Source organism: Acyrthosiphon pisum, chromosome A2, assembly GCF_005508785.2.
Source record: "Acyrthosiphon pisum isolate AL4f chromosome A2, pea_aphid_22Mar2018_4r6ur, whole genome shotgun sequence".
NCBI lineage: Eukaryota > Metazoa > Arthropoda > Insecta > Hemiptera > Aphididae > Acyrthosiphon > Acyrthosiphon pisum.
Window position 1 is genome coordinate 27,249,629 of NC_042495.1, and position 12,516 is coordinate 27,262,144.

A 12,516-nucleotide genomic window follows, 5' to 3' on the forward strand; every position below is an offset into this window, starting at 1 on the left:
CAAATATACATGCAATGGTTTGATTGAACCTGCAATTTCACTATGAGCCCTGGCCTAGGGAGCCACCCCCCTAAATACGCCACTGAACCAACCCGTCATCATAGAAACCGAACCCCAGCCGATGCAACCCCACAATCGTTGTTGTTCAAACTTGTGCGTGTCTTTAACTGCAGGTCATGTCAAAACATAATTATGAATAATATCATAACGATATAAGTATATAACCTATGATATTTATGATATTATACTCTGTCCAGCGAGAGAACACGTCGATTCTTCGAATCTCCACATGACACCATGCCTTCGAGACCGGTTCCACTATGTGGCAGAGTGTTGTGTGGGGAATGGGGTTGCTCAGAAAAATCGATTTTCGTCGGGCCGCGGTGTGTTCCCTCGCTGGACAAAGTATACTGGTATATTGATATATTATAATATTAAATATTATAATATTTTTAATTTCGATTGCCGTTTAAACTCGTATTTGTGAATTTAAGGACTCAACGTCTCAAACTATTTAATGTATACGAAATACGAATGTCACTCTCCGACTTCCGTTATAATATTATCATGACCAATGACTAGAATTTGTCATCCACATGATTTTCGTTCGAGATGACCAATAAGGCAATAACACTATAAGGATATGGTATTTCTCAAACCTACCCAAGCTTTGCAAGCACATGGTTTCCGATAAAGTGGTGACAATACTAATCGTGACGTATCTGGCCGCCAAGAAGGCGCAAAACAACCAGAACTGGTGAGTGGTAAGCGCGATTTCGTTCCGCCCGTTGTCGACGTCCGCTGGTGAGTCGGGCACGAGATCGTAGGAAGCGGTTATCAGTGTAACCACGACGATGAAACACAGGAACATGGTATTTTGACATCGGAAGTTATCAGCCACGGCGCCGAAAACGGGACGGGCGAACACTGCGGCAAGAGGCAGCACTGAGAAGACGGCGCCCACCAGTCGTGCAGATAGTAGCCCCGTTGTTTGGCCATGGTGCCATGGTGGTTAGGTATGGAGTCAGTGGTGACGTGCCTGCGGTGATCATCACAAGTCCACGACATAAGGAGAAATATAGTTATGAAGAAGAAATTATAAAGAAAAAGCGACAACGTGACATAACAATGTGATTAATGGTATAAGTGTATATACAATAATAAAATTGTGTACTCGGTCACGAGTTAAGGTGGGTTTTCACCATAGATATATAAAACAACTAGATAGCCGACTTCCTATAATACAACACTGCAGGAGGGCATGAATAACGCCCCCATATGCAAAGCTGACAATGTTTACATAAATTGTAATGATAACGTTTATTGATAACGTAATTTGTATTTTGAAATATTGAAATAATGAATTTGCGTTTTGCCATGTAGTAAATTTGAAATTATTATTACTATTTTTTGACCACAAACTATGTGATATTGACTGATTTCTGGAAATTACAACTGATCCCGTGCCCTAGTCAAAAATACAACTTAAATCTTTCTAGGTCTAAAAAAAATACAAAAATTTGTATAAAAGTGAGTTGCTTTTTAAAAATTCAATACATATCAGTAGCTGCCATCAATTGAATTAAATATTTAAAACATTGACTTTCAAATGTAATTACTATTATAAATATCCCAGTAAACAACATTTTATGTGTGACATTGGGTATAAACATAAACGATAATGCAGTTAAACAAAACATTTGAAATTTTTTTCTAATACTTGAGATGAGAAAAGTAACAAAAATTGAATACTTAAAAACAAATATCAAATACAAAGTTGTTATTTAATTCAATACAAAAATTGTAGTATTATAACTTGTACAGTAGACATATTATATATGTTTGTACTATTAAACTTTACAAAAAATATTTATATCAATATATAGAAAAAAAATATTATTTTTTATAGTTATTAATGTACAATATGAATAATAATAAAAACATAAATTAACATTATTAACTTCTAATTCAACAAAAAGATACAAAATATAAACATAATTAAAAGAATAGTATACAACATTTAACTAAAGGCATAGAATAATAAATAATTTAATTATTGATGTGAAAATAATATTTGTTTAGTTAGTGTATGACGCTTGCTATGTGGATTTAAGATATTAGAAGAAAACATTTTTCCATAAGATTTGAGACGGATGCTTAAAAATCTGTTAGTAATTAATGTAATAAGTACAATTTTGTGTGGTCTATCTAATATGGAAATATTTTCACAATTTAAGTCCTGAAAAATGTTGCTATCTAAAGAAAATGTATTAATGATTTGACGTAGTATTATAATATTTAAGTTGGGAAAATTTAATCTTTTTAAATTGTAAGTATAATATAAAAATAATTTTTCAATTTCTACAATAATTTTAAATGCATCTTCAGACCCTGATATTAAACCCCCTTTGTTTTTTGAATTTAGAAATTGAGAAACAGATGAATGACTATAATTATGGTCAGATATTTTTTGAAATAAACATGTAATACATGAATTACAACTCAAATTATTTACAATTCCCCTGATGATATATCCTAGTATATAATATAAAATATTATTTTTGGCTTCTGCTAATGACGTATTTAAAGTATTTAGTAGTACTGATCTGTTACAAATGTCCTCATCCAATTCTTCATTACACGTTATCTCATCAATATTTTTTTGCCTTCTGTATCATTTAAACTCAAAAATCCCTCCTGAAATATCGTCATCAAATATGTTACAGTTTCCATTAGATTTACATTTAATATAATTTTTAAATAATATCTGTTTTAAAGCTGTCTTAAATTGTACCACATTAGGGTTGTTATTTGATCCATAGCGTTGTCTAATTTGGGTAAAGAATATCTCAATATGGTCCTGAGAAAATTTATATGTTAAAATATAATTCATATTTAATGATGAATAATGTTCTGAAAATATTGTTTCTGCTATACTGAAAACTGATTTAACAGCAATAGCAAATCCAATTATAAAAGTTTTTTTGTTTGATTTATGTAAAGGAGTATTATTAAATTTTAAAGAGTTAAGATATTTAATTAAGGGGATTATAATAATTTTAAGAGAGCTAATATTATTTCTAAAAATTGGAGATTTTAAACCTTTTGAAAATGAACTTTTTGAATTAAGAAAATCAAAAACTCTATCAACAACTCGACAGTACTCAACAGTTGCTTCAACATCAGCAAAACCAGTTACATTAATTTTATTTAAATATTCTAAAGCATCAGCTGTAGAAGAACTTAACGTTTGAGCTGCGTATTTTACCTTCATCTTATTATTATAATAATGAACATGAGCTGCTCTAATTGTATTACTAAATTTAAAAGTTATGTCATTTTGTACACTATGTAAATATAAAATATGTGCCCATTTCACATTTCCTTTATTCGATTCGATGAATTTACAATTTCCTAATGTATTCCTCGCTAATTTTAAATTATGACAGGCATCTGGTATATAGTATACTTTTTGATTATTTACTGGGTGAGAAAACCAGCATTTTAATTCTTCGTAACCACCATCCACCATAGTTATACTTAGTAATTATTTATAAATATAAAAATTATATAAATAATACGCCTTATAATATTATACAACTTAATATTTTAGATTCTGAGTGGAACAATGAATGTATTAATTTTACAATGATGTGTGTTTTTTTTTTTATTTTTTTTTTTATTTTTTTTGTGTCTGTGTACACGATAAGTAGTCGAAATAATGCTACGATTTTCAACTTCAGTATCTTGTTCGATCAGAAAGTGAATATCGTTGGTGCATTGGGGAGGTCAAAATTTAAATTTCCCAGTAGTTTTCAAAAGCGCCGGGAAAAACAAAGGAAAAACCAGATTTTTTACGCAAAATCTGTTTTCGAGAAAATCGATTTTGGTTTTTGGTGTAACTTTAAAACAAATTACCGTAGATACATGAAATTTTCAATGGTTGTTTACATTTCCATTTTATATACACGATAAAATTTTCAAAATATTTTGATTTATTTTGAACTGTTTAGAGACATTTTCATTTTCCATTTTTTTTTAGTTTTTTTTCTATAAATATCAATAAAGTTTTATCTGTCGGGTCAAAAAGTGTAAGCATTCAAAGATCGAATTTTGACAAAATTAATCAAATTTTAATTTGAAAAATTATTTTGTAGTTAAAAATTTATAAAATGTTCAACTTTTGTATTTAAAAATTGAAAATTTAAAACAAGATTCCACGTAGGTAATTAATTCTGTTACCAAAAAATCTAAAAAATACATTTACACAGTTTATTTTTATAGTCATTTTAAGTACAAATTTGGACGAAATTACATATTAAAAACCTAGAATAACTATTTTAGTTATTTTGTTGTGATTGTATAATATTATTCTTGGGTATACTTGAAACTTCTAAAGTATACTATTATATATCTATGATAGTACCACGGTTTGCTACTTTTTTAAAAGCTTTATCAAGAAACAAGTTTGAGAAACCAGGTTTTTTTTATTCATTTTAGATTCTGAGTGGAACGATGAATGTATTGATTTTACAATGATGTGTGTTTTTTTTTTATTTTTTTATTATTTTTTTGTTAAGTCTGTCATGACCTTTTAGGATAGTAAAAGTGCTAGGATTTTCTTCAACAGTATCTTTTCTGATAGGAAAGTGAATCTAGTTAGTACTTTGGATTTTCCAGTAGTTTTTAAAAGCGCCGTGAAAAACAAAAGAAAAATTAACGAAAAACGGGAATTTATACGCAAAATCTATTTTCGAGAAAATTGATTTTGGTTTGTGGTGCAACTCTTAAACAAATGACCGTAGGTACATGAAATTTTGACTGAATGTTTATATTAGCATTTTCTATACACCATAACAAATTCCAAATATTTTGATCTCTTTACGGACATTTTCAGTTTCCATTTTTTTAAATTTTTTTTTCTATAAATATCGATAAAATTTTATTCATTGGTTAAAAAAGCTCGAAAATTTAATAGAAAGCTCCTAGTATATTGTTTCAATGGTAGATGAAAAAAATTAAAAACCCATTCTCACAATTTTTTTTTATAAGCATCTAAAGTTCAAATATTGACAAAATACGTATAAATGACCAAAATGTACAAAGTATTTTGAGTTAGAAATTCATGAAAAATTTTCTTTTTAAATCTAAGATTTGAAAATCTAATACAAGATTCCTTATAAGATTATCTACCTTTATCAAAAAAAAAAATGTCTATAAGAATTTCAAATTAAATTTTTATGAGCGTTTGAAATTCATATTTTTACAACATTGGATATTCACTCGATTTCTCATGTAGCGATTTCCTTATTTTGTTGTAATTCAAAAACGAAGAACTGTAGATACATGAAAATTTTATTGAATGTTTATATTAGCATTTCCTATACACCATACAATTTTGAAAATATTTTGACTATTTTTGAGCTGTTTACGGACATTTTCAGTTTTAAATTTTTTTAGTTTTTTATTCTATAAATATCAATAAAATTTTATCTGTTGGGCCAAAAAGTGTAAAAATTTAATACAAAGCTCCTGATATATTGTTACAATAGTAGTTGAAAAATATTATTGTGATAGTATAATATTATTTGTGGGTACTTAACTTCTAAAGTTTACTATTATATATCTATGATAGTATCACGGTTTGTTGTTGATGTATAACGCGTTATAAGTACCTAATGGATATAAATTGTGATATGATTAATTTGGAATTTATTATTGATACCTGTTATTGGTCAATTTTTTTTTTAATACCATAGATAACTGATAAGTATATTATAATATATTTTATACCTAGACTGTCTCCGCTCAGAATCATTGCAATTATTTGGTGGTATTTTGAAATCGGTTGGGGAGTGGATGAATTACCAACACAAATATTACATAATTAAAATGTTTAATGAATAATGATTTGTCTTATAAGTCATTATGTGAAGTGAAAGTAGACGTTATCATAATTTTCATTAGAATTATATATAAATAAGAGATTACGTCTACAAATATAATATAACAAAAAACAATTTAATGAGTTGTCAATTATTATTTCAATTAATATAGGTATTAAAAAATAATCGGTATGTGACAAAATAATAATAATATATTGTTTTACAATATTTAAGTTATCAAATAAATGGTAATTAATTTGATAGGTTTATGAAATGTTGATAAGTTAATCTAATCAAATGTAATTGCGCAAGGAAAAGTGGAAAAATGTAACAACAATTTACAAAAGTAGTTACATAGCATTTTACATAGATAGTCATTAAGTTATTAATTTTTTTATTTAAATGTTATTTTAGCCTATAAATTATAATAAATGTCAAATTATTCCTGCCTTATAGTTTGTCAGATTAATATACCTACTCAAAAACCTTAAATCATATTGTTTTTTTCGAGTATGTGTTTTTAAATAACATAATGTACTTAGCACAATATCTTACTAAAATCGTCCAACGGTATGCCCGTTGATAAATCATTATATGTATAACACGAATTAAGATAATATACAGAAAAAGAAACGAACTTGTGATAAGTGAAACCCGCGGCGCACCTTCTCACGTTGTGGCTAGAATATTAGGCCTAGCGCGTTATAGGATTGTTGTAACTATTATTAGTTCCTTATTCTCCCTTATAAGATCTTTCCGTTCCGTATCCAGGTATCCTGTATATCTTAATTCGTAACGTATAATGTGACAGTCTATACGTATAGTCGTATATACGTATAGTCTATGACAGTCTCATGTAAAAATGTATACAACAGAAAATGAATTGCTACTACTGTTGTTCATTATTTTTAGACCGAGAAAATTGTTTCCCTATTAATTATTATACCGTAATAGCTGCCGTGCGTGTAAACAATATATAGGCTTGTTATGTATTATAAAATATAATATAATTTCAATCACGTGTAATAATTATCAATGTTGACATTGAGTATTTAGTTTGTAACTTGTGAGAGGACACTATGCGGTCTTTGTTTGCACAGTTAGAGAAATGTAGAAAAAGAAAAAGAGAGCTCGAATCTTGATCCGTATCACTATTGTTCTGTGGTATCACGCAGTTACTATTATAATTTTCAATACAATGCTCAGTTTATTGATATATATATCGTATACCTGCCTACATTATGCTTTTGCGATTTTTTACAATTGTATTTAAAATCTTGAAAAAAAAATTCTAATTTCAGATTGCTCGACTTTTTTTATACTTTTTAAAACTTAATTGCACAATGTATTCCTGATATAATAAATAATAATTGTTATCCATACAAAATACCTTTTTTTTTTCTTTTTGGTAACGCACCAGTGCACCACTACATGGGAGACGCACGTTTATCGCATTACTTGACCCAAAAATACAAAATACCTATTTAATAGTATTTAACACTATTTTATTAGATTTCTATTATCTGTAAGTGTTGTGGTAATTTTTGTTTAATAACAGTTATTAATGTTTTTTGTTATTAAAAAATAATGTTATATTTACAATTTTATTCTTAACATATTATAGTAATATTATGATAAAACTAAATCAATTATAATATAATAAAATATATTTTTGTCATTTAAATATAAAAACTACTGGAGAGAACGAAGTATTATTTCCGTTGACCATGGTAGACTGTAGGTATAACTGGTATTTGGTTCGTGTGATCCGAGTTAAATAAGCTTTCCGGGACACGGGCAGCTTTAGTGATTTATTTTGTTGTATGCTAGTCCATGATGCCATTTTCTATGGGTTTACTTATTCGCATTATTAATTGGTTGACGGATACTTGGACTAGAAACGTGGTAAATGCCACGTAACTCAATAGTTCGAAAGAAGCCGAGCTTCCCATACGTTCAAACGTGTAACCCGCCATGAATGAACCAAGTGATACACCTGAAATTATTTTGGAAAATTATTATTCAATCAATTTATTAATATTATAAACTAGCCAGTCACCACAATCGTAAACCCGCCACCGGGTGCCACTTTATCAACAAGTCGTATTTATAGGACAACTCCGACAACTTAATAAAATAAATATATACAGGCCGAGATTTATTCAAAATGTTGGGAAAACCAATTTATGTAACCCTGTTAGAATTCAAATTTTTTTTTATTCTTTTAACTTTTCAAAATAACCGTCAAAATCAAAAAAAAAAAATTAAGGAAAATGGGAAATTTTAAACAGTCAGTTTATTGTAAGTATACAATAACATAGATTTTATTTTTTTCTTGTGTACTTAACTGAAAAACGAATAATCACATTTTAACCAAATGTTTATAAAAGTATTTCCTTTGATTTTTAAATGATAACATTTTTTTAAAATATTTTGACACTCTTTGGGCTATATGTATACATACTATAATATATAGATATAAGACATTATTGATTTTTTCTATGAATGTCGATAATAAATTGATAAAGATGTTGACAAAGTCAAAATGCTTGAAAATCGAATACACGATTCTTCATAAGTTAAAAATATTAAATATAAAAAAAGGTGGGTAAGTGGATGTCGCTCTGCTTTACAGAAGGTTACGAGTAGTTCATTGTATAATGAATGGTATTAAATTTGAATTCAATGATATAATATAATTGTACACATTGTTTATCAAGTTCCTTATAAAAAGAAATTCGTTCTGTTCCTAGTTCCTTAAAAAAAAAAGAATTTGTTCCTTTGTCGTTCTATTGGAAAATGAACGAGTTCCCTTTTTAATTCCAAATAAAATAAAAATTCTTATTTAATCATTAATTATGGTTTTTTTTTCGTATTATGCTTACTTCTTTAATTTTTATTTATAACATATAACTACTAGTAGGTACATATTTTATATGTTTATGTAATATATTATTATATATTTTGAGATTTTCTTCAAAATTAAATTTTTGGCTAATTAGCAATATACATTATACACATTAAAAAATATATATTAATTTAAATTTTTACATACTTATCTGTGTACATTATTGGAACTAGAAAGGAACGAACAATTTTGTTATTTTCCATTAAAAAAAAGAACTAATTCATTTTATCGTTCTTTTTTTTATAAAAAGGAATTCGTTCCAGGAATCCGTTCCTTTTGGAACTCGTTCTTTCTAAACACTGACTGTACACGTAAAACGATTCTGAGCGATGACGTTTTGTCAGTGTGGATATTTTATATTATATTTATATTGTTATAACTAGAGAACGGATTTTTATGCTCTAAAAAGTATTGAAATATGCCATATAATATGTAGTAAAAATAATGAAAATATGCAAAAAAATATGCTGTAAAAATCATATAGATATAGGCAAAAAAGTATGTAAAGTTTATGTAAAGTCATATTTTGAGTTTCCAGTTTTTTTTATGACTATCACTTTTTAGTATTAACCGACTGACACTGCAAGAGCGATTAAGTTTACGTCGTAATCGATTATTTATTAAATTAAAATTAAAATTATATTATATTATATTTTAAATTAATATTAAGTGCCTATACAATTTAGTTTTAATTTTCTATTTGCCAAGTATTATTTTATGCACTTTTTTTAAATTTTTGCTTCAATATGTAATAAATTTTGAATTTTGCCAAAATATGCAATAAGTAATAACTTTTAAATATGCAGAAATATGCAAAAAAAAAATGTTACCATTAGTTTCAAATTATGATGATTCGTTGAAATAATTGACAAATATCCAAAAATATGAAAAGGAAAAAATATGCAATTGCATAGAAATCCGCGCTCTAGTTATGACTTATTAGTTATTATTAATACAGTTCAACTGTCATTGTAACAATCTATTAAGAGCTTTGAACTAAATTTTCAAGGTTTTTACCCAACAAATAAAAATTTATTGACATTCATAGAACAAAACGTTCATAATGACGAGGTACACTTGACACCTACTGAACAGCAGAACAGGTACCTACTACCTACTTCCCCCTTTTTTAAAAAATATTTCTAATCCTTACATTGCAAATTCATATTGCTGAGACACATCCCATTTTCCTAACCCATATCATCAACTATCCCAATGACTAATTACTATTATCGTAATTTATTTAATTATTTTGTTACCATGTAGATGCTAATTTATTTTATTTTAACAGTGCTTACGCCTTACCTATTCCGTGAAAGGCCATGCCGAACAGGCCTTGGAGAGTGCCTGCGCTGCCACTCGGTGCTACTTCAGCCGCGTACGAAATGCCAGCCACGAAGGCCAAGGTGAACGTTATACCATTGGTTAGCTCGACCGGCAATACCCACAACGGATCTTTGATGATCGAATAGAGGAAAAATCTCATCGAGAACATTGCGAACGATATGGAGAAAGCCGTCATGTGTCCAATCTTTTTCAATATGTATCCTGCAGCATATAATATGACAATAAGTACATCAATTTAACATGACAATGATCGAACTTTTTTCACTAAAATCTGTGCAACCTGCAGATCAATAGAACATCGCACTCATAGGTATAATTGTTTAATGCAAAAGTATATGTGTTGAAATTAAAATAGATTATTTATTTGAAATTTTTGAATTTGTGAAATCACCTGTTTAAGATCCCTAAAAGAGTGAGTCAGCCTGATATTATTGTTTTGTCTTTTGTTTCCCCACGACAATGCATAGACAAATGCACTCACGCAAAATTGTATGGTTTTTTAATAATCTTAGAGTAAAATCACATGTTACAAAAATTATAAAGGGATGAAGGGGAAATAATATTTTGAAGGTTAGGTATATGTATAGCACTATAGCCGTATAGGTATTATATAGGATTAATCTTTTTATATTTTATTTATTATCAGACTTTACAATTTCTTTTTTGTATATTTAAATAGGTGCCACATTGATTTTCGACAAAATTATATGTCAAACCCTAAAAATCCATAAAAAATATAATATACAAAATATGATTTTGCGTAAATAATGAATATACAATATACTATCTATGTTGGGGATGGGTCATACACAGACAACAATAAACGTGTTAACATCCTAACAATGGTCGTATTTTACTAGTATAATAATATCTAAGAATTGTACCTATCTATTGGACTGACAACTGACAAGTATTATACCTAAATGTGTATGTATTATGTATATAAATATAATACTATATAAATGTATAAAATAACCTAATATAGTAATATCCCAATTTATTATAATATAATGATAGTTTTTATTTATTGTGTGATAAGCTATATTAACGGTTATGTTTTCTCGTTGAATAACAATGATTATAATTTTAAAGTGCTTTTCTAACGAAAAACGTTCATATCATTTTAATATGCACTTAACGTTACTGTGTTTATCAATAAAAATACATTTTAATTAATTAAAATCCATTTAATAATTTAGTGACGTACAACGTATTGTAATGTAAATACACGGGTTTTAATGATACTTCTATGAATTATAAATAGTTTTTTTTTATTAATATACACCCATCAAAAATACAATATTTATAAGTTATAATATTAATTTAAATATAATATTTTTTTATCACTGATAGATGATAGTTAAACTGTCTAGTTGGGTTTTATTAAAACATCAGCTGTTGACAAAATTAAATTGAAAAATTTAGGTATAGATTGAATACGTTATAATTTAGTTTAATAAATATTAAATACCTATGTACTTAATTAAAATATATTAAATTATTTTTTAAACATTTTCAAAACCAGAAGCTAGAACAAGAACAAGAGGATTTGGTTATTGATTCTTCATAAGTATAAAGACATTCAAAACTATATTTTATATAGGTACCTGTCATAATATAAATAGGAATTTCTCCTATACAACATTCTACTGTCACCGAAAAACCTTGTATCGTCTTAATCAATGGTAATCGTTCTTGATGATAAATGTTTGCTAAGTCTTCAATGTACCTATTGAAATAAAAAAGTAAATTATAGTAAGTGTATTATAACAAACATTTTACAACAATAGAAAAATATTTACAGAAATAAATAAAACCAAATGTACGCGGTGAAAATTCCAGCAAACACTGCCCACACAAGGTATGAACAGACTTTAACGTCAGATAATATTTTTATGACATCTTTAGTCATGTTTTTAGATGTACAAGTTTGGTTGTTCTAAAAAATAAAATAATATTTATAAATTATTTTAATCCTAACATTTTTAAAAGCAAGGCTGGGCAAGTTAACTATTTATTTTAACTCATTTAGTTAAGTTAATTTGAAAAATGTAAGTTAAGTTTAAAGTTAAAAGTTACTTTCCTTTTTTATTTAACTTGTTAAAGTTACAAGTTAGTTGGAAAAAAAGAGTAACTTAACTTAGTTAAAAATAAGTTACTTTTTTTTTCATATAAAACTTATAATTACACCATTTACACCTCATATTAAAGATTTACAAATAACATAATATTATAATGTAGGTCTTTATATCTTAAAAAAATGTATTTTGTTATAAGTACTTATAAATTAATGAAATCCAACAAAATAATTAAATTATTTGTATATTTTATTTTTTTACCTAAAAGTTTTCCAAAGTGATAGTAAAACTTTTAAAT

At 27.2% G+C, this 12,516-nt stretch overlaps 1 protein-coding gene across 1 annotated transcript; it reads right to left on the reverse strand.

Moving 5' to 3' along the window:
* Window positions 1-7,452: 7,452 nt before the first annotated feature.
* On the reverse strand, window positions 7,453-12,103 carry LOC100575999. The gene is made up of 4 exons (XM_029490334.1): window positions 11,943-12,103; window positions 11,748-11,869; window positions 10,099-10,341; window positions 7,453-7,881 (listed from the first exon to the last, which is right to left on the reverse strand). The coding sequence occupies exons 1-4, from the start codon at window positions 12,050-12,052 to the stop codon at window positions 7,712-7,714; spliced, it is 645 nt and encodes a 214-aa protein (XP_029346194.1). The 5' UTR covers window positions 12,053-12,103; the 3' UTR covers window positions 7,453-7,711.
* Between the last annotated feature and the right edge of the window lie 413 nt (window positions 12,104-12,516).

What these genes read in the sequence shown, in the direction of transcription:
- LOC100575999 (XM_029490334.1), bottom strand. Translation starts at nt 12,052, where the DNA reads ATGACTAAAGATGTCATAAAAATATTATCTGACGTTAAAGTCTGTTCA. An exon ending in ATTTGGTTTTATTTATTTCT is followed by an intron (nt 11,870 to 11,942) that starts GTAAATATTTTT and finishes TTATTTCAATAG; the next exon opens with GTACATTGAAGACTTAGCAA. An exon ending in CATGGCCTTTCACGGAATAG is followed by an intron (nt 7,882 to 10,098) that starts GTAAGGCGTAAG and finishes AAATAATTTCAG; the next exon opens with GTGTATCACTTGGTTCATTC.